General features: G+C 44.0%; 1 protein-coding gene across 6 annotated transcripts in view; it reads right to left on the bottom strand.

The window, feature by feature from the left end:
- trpm3 (transient receptor potential cation channel, subfamily M, member 3) overlaps positions 1-15,253 on the bottom strand; it is a 175,203-nt gene extending 159,950 nt beyond the window's left edge. For 3 of the 6 annotated variants that reach the window (XM_072664996.1, XM_072664997.1, XM_072665000.1), the window contains exon 1: positions 14,656-15,238. In XM_072664996.1, the coding sequence (XP_072521097.1) occupies positions 14,656-14,832 (177 nt within the window). In that variant the 5' untranslated portion in view covers positions 14,833-15,238. Of the gene's footprint in view, positions 1-14,655 lie in introns of all 6 variants that reach the window. The other 3 variants (XM_072665005.1, XM_072664998.1, XM_072665004.1) reach the window with 2 other exon arrangements.
- Positions 15,254-15,486: the final 233 nt, after the last annotated feature.

Below are 15,486 nucleotides of genomic sequence, written 5' to 3'. Positions count from 1 at the left end.
AACACCACAGTCTGTGTTACAGCTAACTGAGGTTCAAATCACACACGTTTGGAGGAAACAACAGTTTCCCACTTTTTTCAGGCATATTTGGTATCCAGGTTTGCTTGATTCTCTAATTCAAAGAACTCTATGGTGGGTTTGTTTGTTTCCCACCTGCTTTTAAAGCTCCCACAGCACCCATCCCAAGCTCTTCTAAATGCACATGGGGGAAATAAGCTTATTTGGCTATGAACTAGACTGACACAGAACAGAAATCTGACACATCAAAAACATATGCATACATATATTTTGTATGCAATTTGATTTATCCACTGTAATTATTTCCTGCTTAACATGCACTCTGGGTAACACAAATGAAGACTTAGAACTTAACAAACCAAATCTCGCCCCCCACCGCCTTAGTCCCAATCACAAAATAAAAAAAAAATAAAAAAAACTGCTCCCGAGAGACATACTGGAAAATGGTACTCCTAATGATGACAGACATCATTCTTAACGACCAAGGAGAACATTACGAGAACATCCCGAACTCACTTGCAGTGACTGAGCACTCAGCAACGCCACTGTCTCACAGCACGTGTTCATATCAAAGCAGTCACCACAGTTTCTCAGTTCTTCTCCAGCTCTCTATAAAACGCCATGGTTGTTCCGAACTGACCAGACAACCAAAGCATCTGTCTGAAACTTGATTCCTCCTGCTTCCTGCCTTTGTTCATTTCTACTCACTCGTCCACCAGTTCTTTCTTTCTCTTTTGTCACTCCCTTCTACAGCCCCGCTCCCAGTCATTTATGCAGCACTTGTGCCTGCTTGGCTCGAACATCCAGAACCTTGGGAGCTTTCAGCGGGAACAAAAAGATCGCTCGCCAATTTCAGCAAGACGAGGAGATACACTGTATCTGTTTAAGGTGTATGTGTGAGGCATTACATCAGCATTTCACCCTCTCCTCAAACCTGTCAGAACTTGCCTCAGACCAAAGCTCTGTTGCTTCTTACTTGCAAGAGAAATCAGGATAACGGCAAGCTAAATTACAAGTCAACGGATGAATGCAACTCTGTAGACCAGATTCAAGTCCACCAGAGGTGGTGGTTGGCTTCGCATGTACCCTAGGAGATTGATTAAATTTAATAAACAAAATATGGCTGTTTGCATATGAACAATCTGGGCAACACTGAGCCGATGTACATCCCCTGAATTGCAGGTCCTCATGGCGATCTTGCCATCTCCTTTGAGAGTGCCCTTTTCACTCCATCTGCAGAAGCACAAAGCCTAGGGTTATTTGTAGATGACCAATTATCATTCTCGACTCATTCTTCCAAACCTGACTCAGTCCAGCAGATCTATCCTCTACAACATCTCTCTAGGGAGGCCACCCAGATGTTTGTTCAGTCCCTCCTCATCTGAACACTTCACGACTGCAGCTCCCTCCTGGCTGGTTTTCCTCTGTGTACAATCAGGCCCTTGCAACTGATCCTCCTAGGATCTTCCTGGGTTCAGCCATATCACTCCTTTACTGTGTCCTGTTGCACTTATATGTCTTACTTTAGGGTCTCTGACATTCAGGTGCAGTGTGTCTGAGCATAGAGGCAGCTTTGGACTCTAGCCTATTCACAGTAGCTAGGGATATTTCCTGAGTGGACAGTGGAGCCACTCTGGATAAGAGCATCTGTTAAATGCCATAAATGTTAATGGAGCACAAAACTTTACAATCCCAGCGACCTTGCACTTTACAATGTACTCCCAGTTTTATTTTACAGCATTCTATATCCAATTAGGTTTATGTAGCAGTTGTTGTACATTATTACAGGGGAACCATCAACAGGTAACCAACCAAAAAACTCACAATGAACCACTTTGAATAGAAATAGAAAGTCCAGAAGTTTTACCAAAAAATATGTTCCCCCCGTACACCTTCCCATTAAACCAGTAATGGCGATTCCATTAGAAAGGTCATGGCTGAGCATTACGGCACCAATAAAGGGCACGGAGGGAAGTCCGGCAGGGGCGTCGCTTCCTGTCTTGTCACACGCTGGACAATCATACCACAGAAAAGGTCACCAGCACTTGCCGGAGGGAACTAGACCCAACTGCTAATGCACTTTTTTCTTCTCTGAGAGATGAGCTAAGCTATTAGTGCTTATGGTGGTGTTTGGTGTGTAGGGCTGTATTAGGGTCTTCAAAAGAAGTGCAACTTTCTCTCGCTCTGTAACCCAGTTAATTACACTCCCAGGCTTTCCAGGGCCCACATGAGGAGGACATTCTGTTTCAGATGCCGCCGTGCTCCCTCTCCCCCCTCACACATACACACACACTCTCGCAGAATGAAGTACAGAGAGCAAGAGAAAGACTTGTCCTCTGGTTTTGAACAGCTAATTAAAAGGCCCCAGCTGATTTGCTGTTGCAACCTGAATGAAAAACATTCTGGGGAAGAAAAAAAAGGAAAAAAAAGAGGGGTAGTGAACTAATCAGGCAGAAATGATGCTGTCGAGGTGCCTGATCAAACGTCGGTATAATGTAACACTATAGTGAGTCACTCCTATAGATGTCCCTGTCCAAAGCTACAAATCATAACTCGTCCAATCACAGAGGCTAGCACAGTTAGCACGACCACTCGGTCCGCAGCTCATTATGTTGGAATTGAGGTGTAAGTCTGCGAGGTGTTTTGCCACTATAACAAATATCCTGCTGAAAATGATCAAAAGGTATGAGGGGAAAAAGATCTTTAGCTTTTTAGGGAGGAGTAAGGAAAGCACTGTGGACGAAAGGATAAGAAGGAAGACAGAGATCTGGGAGAAATTAACAATGTCAGGCAAGCAGTAGGACATAACGAGACAGAAGGGAACAGAGAGGCGTGAGGATAACATCTAAGAGTCCCCAAGTAAAGTCCAAACTGAACCATAAAGACTAAAATAAATCACTGGCCAGGTACAACATAGCTTAAAAGTTAGCTAGAGCCTTTAAACTCCTAAACACTAGCTAGCACTTTACCAGAATAAGCTAACACTACTGCTAAGCTATAGCTTGCAAGGAAACATCCCTGCTGAAAAAGAACAACTGGTTTCAGATGGTCTAAGCTAGTCTTTGATGGTCAAGGTGGTTGAAAAGCTGGTTATCTAGGAAATAAAAACATACCCTATGCTGGTAAGCTGGCTGGTCAACCAGCTCTTGGCCAGCATAGAGTATGTTGCATTTGATTTTGGTCAAGTTTGGGCATTCTGGTCATGCTGGTCGACCAGCTTGGTGTTGCTGGTCATGCTGGTCATCTAGCTTGGTCAGGCAGGTTGACCATGCTTGTAGACCAGCTAAACCATCAAACTCAAGCAAAAAACATAGCCTATGCTGTTAGCCAGCTTAATCAGCTTGTGCTTACCAGCAGAGATGACTGGGCCCCTGGAATATTCAACTGAAACGCCCAATAATCTTGTCTCCTCGGAATCAGATCCAATCACTGCACGCACATCAAAGTTATTACCACCTCATATTAGGTCAATATATTGATTACTCCTACATACTCCATTTCTATGTTGTATATGGTGTTTCTTGGTTCTCCAGACCTGTTTCTATTAACTGTCATTTATTTCTTAATATTACAAGGAAATTGCTCTCTGAAAACATCTTCTCCTTCGCCTTCTCCTGCTTAGTGGACATCAATTATGGTATTTTTCAGAATGCTAGGCAGCTTAGTAAAATCTCTTGGATTGCCCAAACTTTCACATTGTGCTTGCTTGCCTATTTTTCTTGCTTTAACTTTCTGCCTTTTGAAGATCAGCCTATCTTCTACTCACATAACTATTCACAGCAACAGAAATTTTGATTGCATGCAACAGTACAGTGGACCTGCGAAGCTAGGAGAGTGTACCGTAGTTATACAATTTCAGAGTGTGGGCCGGCAGCAGATGAACTAAACCCTTAGAGAAGATACAGTGCGTTCATGACAAGCCTTGAAATCTGTCTGTAGGACCATTTGCATAAAGAATTGCCATCAACAGAGCTGGTTTGACAGTTTTCGCTGGAGAGCCCAGCCAGACTGCTGCGACTGTATCCTTCTGAGCTTTGGATATTACTGAGCTGACAGCAGAGTGGGAGATGCCGTTCTCTCCGAGCTTATGTTTGAAGCAGTGCCTGTTGACACAGGAGATGAAAGAGGTGTTTTGGTAAGCCATTGCCTGCAGGCTGGTCCATTCTCTCTTCTCGCCGAGAGGCTGCGCGAGAGGAGAGCGAACGGCTCTGTGGCTGCTGGCCAGATGCGAGGCACAGATGTGTTTCATCCAGTCTGAGAAGAACGGCCAGTCTGGGAATTAGCTTTACAGCGGCCCATATTATGGTCTAAATAACATATCCAAACAAAAGCTGCTGTACAATACCGTGGAGCCACTACCGTCTCAAATTTCAACCAGCGGTGTCTCCAGCTCTGATATCGTCTCCGGAATAGAGCATCAGGACGTACTGTGCATTTGTTGCATCTGGTTTCTGACTGAAGAGCTGCTCTTGACTCTTGATTTTTTGCTGGTGTACCACTCTGAATGCTGCGACTGGTACAAGGGTATTAGGGCCAGCCCTAACACTAGTTGTACCAGCAACTGTACATTAGTAAAGTTAGAGCAAAAAGGTACAGGTTTCCAATGAAGTTGCCAGTGAGTGAACATTGTCAATAAATAATTGGACACCAAGTTTAACCACATGGGAAATTCAGACGCAAGACATTATAGGAACACGGCTAGGTGCCTGAACATCATTTCTAGCCTTTCAATTTAATACACTTTTTTTTACTCTGTAGCTACAAGTAGCTGGGAGCCGCTGACAAGAGCCGACACAAGATGCTCATTTAATGGATTAAAAGGCAAATACACAAATCACAGACGTGGAAAAAGGCCACGGAGACTTCTTAAAAGCCTTAGGAGCAAACTAGTCGCCTGCCCATGTTTTAATAACGCCCCCGAGACACTGTTATGCTATTTCTTTGACTTGTTATTTGATTCCATTCCATCAAGTACAATCACAGCCGCGAGCTAACAATCTCTTTAATACTATGCAAATCAACTGCACTCATGACATTTATCTACAGATTATGAACCACTAACCTCTTCATTAAATGGCTGAGGAAGAATGGGACAGAGATAAATGACTCTTTGGTGTATAATGCAGTGCTATATATTGAGTCACTAGCTTAAGGCTCCGTACCAAGATCTAGCTTTAGCATTGAGTGTGTTGACGTTTCTGTAATGAAGAATAACAAGTGAAAAGCATCTTCAGGGCTAAGAGTGCACAGTTTATCTAAGCCTCTGTAGCTTTAACTTAGCTTTAGCTAAGTAGACCCTACACAAACATTAAAGGAAAGTTTATTTCAACAAACGTTAGCTATCAAAAACACTGTTTCTGAGCAACAGTTTTATTAAAATAGACAAATGCAGCATTTATAAAAACAGACATTTTATTGAGGTTTGAACCTGAGTAAGACTGCACAGTATAGCAGGGACAGTAAGTCCCTGTGGCTTTAAATTAGCTTCAGCTAAGTTTTAACTTGTACTGAATAAGTTGAAGAATGTTGGGTTACACCTACTTCACATATGTCTTTCATGACAAGTGACGTAAACAAACATGTCCATTTTTCAAAACGGACAAATGCTGAAACTGACATTTTACTAAGGTTTGAATTGAAACGTGTATAGCTAACTTGTGTGGCTTGAACTAAGTTTTAGCTAAGCTTTAACATCATTGAAACACTAGCAAAGTTGAAGATATTATGGAAACACTTCACTGGAAGGCAGTGTTCATAACTCTACGATACCAACTTTACCTAAGTATTTTGTGCTAACTGAGAAACCAACACAAACAATAATAAAGGCTGATTTCAACAAGCCTTAGCTTGGTAGAAGTTTCTGAGGTTAAAGCTCATCACAAGGGACAAAGGCAGCAAATATAACAACTGATTGTCAGTTTATGTCAGTTGTCATGAAAGGCTTATCAAGGTGCCTTACGGTAAAGTGTTACCTGTAATTAACAGTGTAATTAGCAAATGAAATACAACAAGCTAATGCGGCTTGCTTACAGTAGCAATTCTGCTTTCTACTATTTGACAGACCAGATAAATATGAACAATTTCTAAAAACACAATTTTAATATCATCAGCAGGAATATTTAAAATGTCCATCTCCATAAACTGGAAAGCAATCCTGGCTGACTGTTAGAAACAGCCTATCCCTGAGTGGATGATCCTGGTGCATCCTAGTGAACATCCCAGAGGAAATGACATAATTGATCGATTTTCATTACATTACAGCCATTAAGCCAGGGGTGGGCATTTCCAATCCCAGAGTACTCATGTGCTTTCCCTGTTTGAACACTCCCGATTCAACTCTTCAGCTAACTACCAAGCCCTCGATGAGCTGCGTCAGGTGTAACAGAGCAGGAGAAGCACTAAAATGGTGCTGCAGCCCACCAGGGTTGGAATTACCCACTCTAGCACTAAGCCTGCATGCCACACAGCCCTGCTGGGAAATGCCACACTTGCCTGACATAAATTTTACATCACTTTCTCTGTGTCACGTGCGTTGCCAGGGCAACCACTCAATTAGCCACTAATAGGAAGGGGGGGGGGGGGTGGGGGGGGATAAAACTAAATAAAAACAGCTACTGGGGGCAGATGTAATGGTGTTTATGATGGCTGTCATTCCACTCTACAAGCCTCCCACACTGACACCCAGACTAATCATCAGATCTAGAGTTGAGGCAAGACCCATTTAGGAGGAAACTGGGGATGGGGGAGACTGGGTCACTACACACATTTGAGAAATTTGGCTTGAAAAAGAACTTTGAGAAATAACTGTATGCTTATGAGAATACAGTACCATGCAGAGCAGTGGCAAGAGAAGCAGGTAACTAGTGTGACTGGTGTGCAGCTGCAGTTAAGCAGCTAATTTAGATTAATCTACCATTCTTAGTAAAATCACAGGTATTGGTGCATCCTTTTACCAAAGTTTTGCAAAACGTTTTACCTAAGATTTACTAGTGCGGACAACTATTACTTAACTTTCTCCTGGTTGGTCTGATGATAGAGGCCACCCCTGAAAGAGCCCAAAATTAACTGGTTCTTATAAAGCAAAATATATTATGGAAAGTATTTATGAAAAACTCATTTTAATAGGTTTTTGAACCACATAAGTTAAATGTTTTGCACTTTTTCCACTTTTTAATACAACAACAATAATAATAATAATAATAATAATTAAAATCAACAAAATAAAAATAATTCCAAAAATGTACTGATTTTATATGGTACATGGGCTAAAAACTGGGGTTTATATGATACAGCGTCCTAATCAGTTTACTGTATACACATAGGGAGATACAGGTCAGAAATATTAAATTCATAGTATACAGGATCACATTAACTGAGAACCAGCTACTCCAAATACTCCCATGTTATCTTTAATAAGGAGTCAGGTGTGATGACCCAGGAGCCAATTTTTCCACTCAAATTGCTCAATTACCTTTCGGTAATTGAAAAACGACTGGATGACGATTGGTTTTGAGAGCCAGATTAAAACTAGATGCTACATTATTGTTGTCAGCCTGTTTTTTCAGTCCTTTCTTGGCTTGTTTGCATTTTTAGAACTGTTACTTCAAGTCAGTTGCCTTTGAATCTCTGAACCAGCCTCTAAAAGCCAGATTAACCTGTCATAAGTGGATTGATTGCTCATTACGAATGGTGTTAGAATGGAAATCATGAGTCATTGGACAGTGCTTAATTGTCGCAATCAGAGTCGTAGCGGCTGAATAGAAATGAGCCTTGACCTTGCTTCATCAATGCTAATTCACATCAAGCATGTGACTAATTACTGAGAAATATGCAAACTAACTTTAGTTATTCATGCCGATTACTGACAGCTGCAATGCGAAGCAATGCATGGGGCCAGGCACACACAACCTCTTGTATGACAACAGTTAAACTGTGGAAAATGTATGGACATGCAATTTTCAGGTGTTATTTTTACCACGGTATGACAGGCTGAACAGGTGCAGATCATTTCATGCCAGTAAACAAAGTTTGGTCTGCTAATAGCCCTCATTAACCAACAATCCACCGAGCAGCACTTTAATTAGCTTGAAGCTCATACGTGCACAACAGGTGTGGGTGCGTTTAGAAGCACACTGCAAACTGTTTCCTGTTGAACAATACATTGTGTGTGTTTACAGCACATATCCTCAGAAGTGTACAAAGCTAACATAGAAGCTGCCTCGGGCACCGTCCGTGGGCCGTGAGTTTTAAGATGAGGCTTTTACCGACAGCATGCCGGCAGGACTGTAACCTCATTAGACTGCCACTAGCAGAGCAGTGGTCCCAGCGGACCGCCTTAGCTGTCAGAGACACTAGCTCCCCAGAGCTCAGGTGCCTCTGCAGCAGAGAGGACCTCTCCAATTCACGCCTGTTATTCCAGCTGTGGCTGGGGGATGTGGTTGCGATGAAAGTACACAGGGTAAGCAATACTGGAAGATAGAAGGCAGAGCTAATCCCCCTCAAGCTAGTTCTATCCATGTTGTTCACCTTTGCTGTTGACTTAAATTAGCAGGTTAACAACGAAAGTCATTCGAATTACAAAGCAAAGCAAAGCTAACAAAATATTTCTTACCATTTAGACAACCATGTTAGCTTAACCTCAAATACCCTGTTCCGTAGCCTGTTGTTTTTAATAACTGCCAAATCTAAATCCTAGAGTTTGAGGGGGAGCAAGAGGTCAACTGTGTTCCCCTGCTACTCTGCTGACTGGGCACGTTATGTTGGTGGACTAGCCTAGCTTTTGATTTAGCAGCTAGGTGCTGGGTCAGAGGAGAGGTCCCGACACAGCACCGTAACTGGGGAGACCCGCGACCTGCCGCCCCCTCTGCTAACGTATCCTACAGTCCCACGGGCCAGCCCTGACCAATGTTAGTGCCTGCTGTGTTAATACCTCCAGCAAACACAGCAGGTGTTCCCTTCACACTGGTGACCTGCCTATGTAGGCCTGTGGGAGCGATCTATAGGGGGGATCGATACAAATGTTCCATGGAAACTTCATCAATAGTGCTGTGTGTACATGACACTTCAGTTTGTACTTCCCAGTAAAGTCCCAGGTCACAGAGTGTGAGGTTTCACACCACATCGACTCACAGTCAGGCAGACATGCTCTAGAAAAATCCTAGTTGATGTATTCGAAGGGCGGATAAAACAAGGAGCACGAACCAGGAAAGCGGTTTACAGTGGAAGCAAATGGGTCTTTTGAGCTACAGATCAACAGGTTTTCTGTTCTGAGAAACAGAGAAACGAGTCACGTCAGTTGAAGTCTGTGGATAATCAGCCGTATAGCAGCGAGAGAGCAGTCTGAAAAACGTACACCTCTAGTCTGGAATCAGTTCTTTTTGGCTTTCCAGAACTATCAGGAGAGTAAACTGGCATCTTCGTAACCCGAGTTCAAGTAGATAACTTTCAAACGTCGCTTTCTGCAAGATCTTTGACGGTCGCCATGGCAACTAAAAGTAAGCCATGTCCACCCGGCTTAATGCCCCGTAGTAGCAGCACAAAATTTGCTGCCCCCCCCCTTAACCAAGCCCCTCAACAGCCACACGGTTACGGCTAATTCCCAACTGATCCGTTCCCATTTTACCCGAGCGTCCCGCTGCTTTGACTGCTTTGACGCCTACAGGGAGGCGAACCAAGAGGGATTTTGGAGAAGTGTTTAGGAACACAACGTTTTAAATTGTGGACTCATGGAGGGAGGGGGTGAGGGAGAGGGAGGAGGAGAAGGAGGAGAAGGAGGAGAGAGAAGAGAGAGAGAGAGAGAGAGAGAGAGAGAGAGAGAGAGAGAGAGAGAGAAAGAGAGAGAGAGAGAGAGAGAGAGAGCAGGTCATGCAATTAAGAGGCCTCAGGTAGAAGTAGGTGAAGGGTGGAGTGGCCCTGCGGTGCTGATGGTGAGGCCCTCTGGAAATTCTCCAGTCTGAAGGGTTGTAACTCTTTCAGATCCACCCCTGACTTCCCACATTTTCCCCTCTTATGCATGATTCGAAATACAGAGGTTTCTGGAAGGTAAGCGAACACTGAAAGCATATATAAAGACCCTATATGGTCCACACCTTGGCGTCCTTAAATGTCGTCCTTAAAAAGTCACATAGGTATACATTTACAGGCCTTTTCTTTCCATGTTATCTAATTTAGTAAACAGACATGAATCAGAGGCTTCGAAGGCACAACCACTATGACTCTAGGATCGCTGGCTGCTATCAGCAGCCGGAAGCCAAGAGAGCACAACTGGCCTTGCTCTCTCCAGGTGGGTAGATGGCTTGCTTTAGTGTGATGCTGGCTGGCACAGGTGTCTGCTAGTTGATGCTTAAGAGCTGGGTACCCAACACTTTTGTCCAAGCTCCTTGGTTGCCCGGTGAAGTTGCATCAGGGGCAGGTGGTGGCTGGATGTACATGCACAGAAAGAGGCATGCATCAGGCCACAACTTAGTAAGGCCTGGGAACGAGATCATTACATAAGACGATATCTTGTTCCCATGACTTAATTCGCTCGTTCGGCTTTATTTATGAGGGATAAAGGATATTTTTTTCTCTCACTTTCGACTGAGATCTAAAAGGTTTATTAAGCTCGGCAGAAGCAGTGAAGTAGTAAAAGAATTTTGTGAGATGTTAAAACTATCTGCACATGCTAAGTCGATGCGCTGGCAGCTAGCCAATACTGTACTACAGGGATCTTTTCAATTGCCATAGGGTATTTTGCACGCTGCCCTTATGCCAAATCAAGCCGATTAGGAAAGATCAACGAGGGGTTATGCACAACCATGGTTTTATAGATGATATTACAGCGAGATTTATGCAATGAAATAATACACTGAATGAGAATACGTATGTAAAACAGGAGACAGGAGAGATGACTCATTTCGTCTAAGAGTCTCACACTAATACTTCAAAGCTGTCGAGGTACAAAGTCCAGCAAAGGCTTAAGGAATTCTGGAACTTTCAGAGGAGTACAAAAAAGCACAGCCTTAGCACGCTGAAAGAAACAGCTTGACGTAGTCAGAGTGGGTCTAAATTTCTGATCAGTAGGAAACTACTTGCGACTTGTGTTTTAAACTTTACTCCCCTCCATACATAACCTCCCGGTTTACCATAAACTGGACCTTACTAACTCTTCCTCTCCTGTCTGTTTACTTAGATTCTGATGGTCTGCATCTTATCTCCTCAGTAAATAAACTGGCAGAGCTGACTAACCTATGGATCCACATGAGTACCAGCTCAGCAGAATCCAGGAAGATGGCGTTCTCTCCCCAATCACTCTTAACCAAGTTTGGCCGCATAGGCCTCTGTCAGCTGGTGCAGTGGAGCTGGGGACAAGATGCCACCGGAGACCACCTTTCTTCAAGGGTCTCAGTGTGGTTGTTCAGGTCTGCATCCGAGTGCGATTACAGCGTTCACACCTGCCCAAACAAATCGCACCAAGGGTACAAACGAACCAAAGTCTGATTTAAACACCCCCGAGTTAGATCTCCAGAAGTCTCTACCAAACCGAAGTGCTCCTAGTAACGACGGCCCGGTTCAGACTGAGACTGGTGCAGAAGGTGGTTGTTATGAAGGCAAACAGAATGTTCTAGTCCTGAGAGCTTGCTGTGATGGCGCTCCACGATGCGACACTGCAGTGTGAAATTCATACAAAGAAACAATGGGAGGATAGCAAACTCTGACGAGTTACTGTTGCCAAGGTTGTTAATCACACACACACGTATGTCCACACGTGCATGCGCACCCACACACTTTCTTCTTGAGTTAGAAGAGTAGCGCTCGAGCTCACAGTCAGTATGTACCAACACCAACTGTTTGGGCATAGTTGTGTTGGCATGCTGCAGGTTCCTTGCTGTTTACACTAGTGCTTAATACCTTGCTTTCAGCCTGCTGAGCATGAAATCACACTTCCTCTGGGGATGGTAAACTGAGCAAAAGGTCAGTGTCGTCCCTCTCTCGCAACCTTAGACACTGACGACAGGTAACAGTCTGGTAACCATAAAACGCAAGGTTTCGAAGTCCATATATAAGCACGAAGACCATTATGTAGAAAACAACCTGATTGGTACTCCCCATTTTTGTGATGTCACAAAAAAACAATGGGAGCATTTTAGCTGAGACTGAACATGGCATAATAGAGGGCAGCCAATCGGAATGGAGGCCAATTATATATATATATATATATATATATATATATATATATATATATATATATATATATATATATATAAAAGGTAGAGTAATACAAAGTTGCAGGACGACCACCATGACCAGCTCACCAAGTTGGACAACCAGCATGACCAAGCATGATCAGAATCAAATGCAACATACAGTATGCTGTTCAAGAGCTGATTGACCAGCTAGTTTGCCAGCATATGGTGTATTGTTTCTTCAACCTTGAACAACCTTGAAGAGTTCAACCTTCTTGAACTCTTCAACCACCATAACCATCAAAAACTTTAGATCTGAAACCAGTTACCAGTAAAGACTGGTCTTCAGCTGAATTTTTCAGAAGGGTAAAGAGAGGTCAGAAAACAGTTGCGTAAAAATGTATGAACATACATATAAACTGAAAGGCAGTGTTTATAAGGCTATTAGGCCAGTATATAAGCCTTCCATGGTTGCTAATTAACTTTTAAAGTTTACCAAACAAAGGTGACATAATTTCACCCTTGATAGTGTTAACACGCTTTCAAATGAACCTTTCTAAAAGTTTATGTACACTTGTGCCAGTTGTCCTAAAAGGCTTATGTAGGTGTCCTGTAGCCTGAACGCTAAAATTCAGAAATGTGATACCAATAAAACTTCGGAAAAGCCTAAAAGAGAATGGTCACAGCCATCTCAAGACTGGCCCATGTTATATGTACGCATGTAAGGCAATTCGGCAAACACACCTACACAGTCCATTTACCACAAGCTGGTGCCTTCATTGCATGAAGAGGTATCATGACCATGTTCCATGTGAAACATCCTATCAGTGTTGTTTCTATAGCAACTCAACTTCAAAATAATCTCACACCCACCTACAAAGACCCCAGTGTTTATTTGAACATGGCATCTACAAGCGGCTGCATGCGTGAAGAACCTGTTGCCAGATCCTATGGATACGTGGATACTTCAAGGGCTTCACCACAGCAATTCATGGCAATCAACAAAAAGCCTGCCGATATCACTGAATGATAAGTAGAGTCCATTCAATAAAATCTGGTAAAGATGTCAGAAAAAGCATGATGTATTCTTGAAAGAATTGAGAGTTGAATGAATGAATGAGAAGAGAAATTAATTGAGGCTGTTAGCTGAGAGCCAAACAATCATTCCAACACTGATTCCGAATGTGCAGGAATTTGCATCAACAACAGTAACAAGAGTAAATGGTAGGGCAGGGCGTTCTGCGATACATTCAACAAAGCATCTCAGAAGTACTGCTGTTATTTAAAGTTTCAATCATCATACAAAGAACTGTTTGGGGGTTTTTTTGTGTTTTTTTTGCACTTTCAGATTATTATAAACTTTTTAAATCACCAATATTCCCACCTAAAAAAAATAGGGAAAGAAGGAAAAGGACAAGAAATGTAAATTGTTTTGAGGTTCAGTGTGAATCACTGGAAGTGGAGTAGAATGGAATGGAATTGCATGGACTGCAACGCTGGAGGGGAGAAGACAGCAGAAGGCTCCAGCATGGGACAGATGGTCCAGGACACATGAACCGCTGCAGGGTACGCTCAAATGCCCCATCACAACGGAGTGAGAGCGCTCCTCACAATGACAATCTATGTCAAAGATCATAAATCCAGGCAGACAGAAAACAGAGAAGAAGAGCTTTCAGAAGATCTTAACACAAAGGCGACAAGCCTAAACTTGTTTTCATCTTGAAGCAGATAAGACCAAGAAGAGTGTCTTGAGGTTCTTCCAAAGCAGCCACTTGGCATTCACCCACAACAAGTCAGCCAGCTCAATATCTACTCTAAGACATGACTCGCACCGTACTGAAGGGGAACCTTTGAGGGTTTGTAAGAGAGGCATCAGCAGCCGCAGAGGGCCAGGAGCAAACCCAAGTGAGCAGAGATTCAAGCAAAGGAAAGCAACAGGTGATCCCTCGCCCCGCTAACTCTTCAGAGAATAAGCAAGCATGGTCTATATCTAGGTAACAACTCTCCATAGATAAACTTAGAACTTAGACACTGAAACGGCAGGTGAAAAGAGCCCCTTTATTTCAACTTAGATATTTTTTCACCTTTAAGTGTCTCAGAGACAAGAGGGCAGAATCAATTTCTTAGAAAGTGCCCAAACTACTCGCCAGGCTTACTGAGGGTGCTAAGGCCTACATAAGCAATAAAGCTGGCAAGGCATCATAATTCAGATGCCAGATGCCGGGCAAGTATGTTTCATAGTTCCCAGTAATTTGATCAGAGCTGGTTGGGGACCTTTCCGTCCTGCCTGCCTAAGCCAGAGTCTTTCCTGCACCCCTCTCGCCCTCTCCGTGTGTGTAATCCCAGATGTGATCCCAAACCCTCCTCCTGTACCTCTCCCTCTTCACCGGTAGCCCCACAACCTCCCAACATTCCCCCTTGCGCCATGAGCGACACCCTGCAAGTCACGCACAGATGCCGTTCCGGTTCTTACCGCTGCTTGCTGCGAAGCAAGTCCCGACCTCTTGGTAGACCCCTGTCTGGAGCTGAGTCGCCTCCAGGACTCTGAGAAGCGCCCTCTGCTGGTGGGGCGGCCAGGTCCCTGGGCTTCCTCGCGGCTTGAGCTTGCCCTGAAGGCCTCTCTTCTTCCTTCCCACTTGCGCTTGGTCATGGCTTAAAAAGTATCCCCTGTCGACCAGTCAACTTGCAATGAACTCGAGAAGCCTGGAAAAGTGGGATACAGCTGCACCAGCTAAGCCTCTTTCTCAGAATCTGCAGCACAGGTGCTCGGGCATCTCCTCCCTGCTTCTTTTTTTTCTTCCCCCCTTCTTCTCCTCTGCGTGAGAGGAGGGAAAAAGATGAGACGAGTTTCCTTCCGCACCCTGTTGCATGTGCCAACGCTGCCTCAGTTATTGGCTCAGCAAGAGAGAGGGTGAGAGAGAGAGAGAGAGAGAGGAGAAAGGAAACACGGAACGAGAGAGCGAGCAAGTGCTCGAAGAGAGCTCTGGAAACTGTCTCTGGGCGAGTGTGTGCGTCCTCGCTGAGCAGATTTCCTCTCCCCTCTTGATGGCTTCAAACTGAGCGGGCAAAAGACAGTCAGCACGTTTGAGCGAGCCGCTCACGATCTGAGCGTAGCATCCCCTGCTCTCACTCGCACTCTCTCACTCCTCACCCTCATTCACACACGCGCCCTCGCTCTCCCTCCCTCCCCTCTCCGTCGCTCCCTCACTCCCTCGCTCATCTCCATCTTCGCCGATCCCTCCTCAGGAGTTACTTGGAAAGAGACGTTAGAGGTTTCAGGTGCTGAACATTGCAGAATGTGAAC

This window comes from Salminus brasiliensis, chromosome 20 (assembly GCF_030463535.1).
Source record: "Salminus brasiliensis chromosome 20, fSalBra1.hap2, whole genome shotgun sequence".
In the NCBI taxonomy this organism is placed as follows: Eukaryota; Metazoa; Chordata; class Actinopteri; order Characiformes; family Bryconidae; genus Salminus; species Salminus brasiliensis.
The sequence above is the reverse complement of the archived record's forward strand: the minus strand, read 5'-3'. Positions and strand labels throughout refer to the sequence as shown.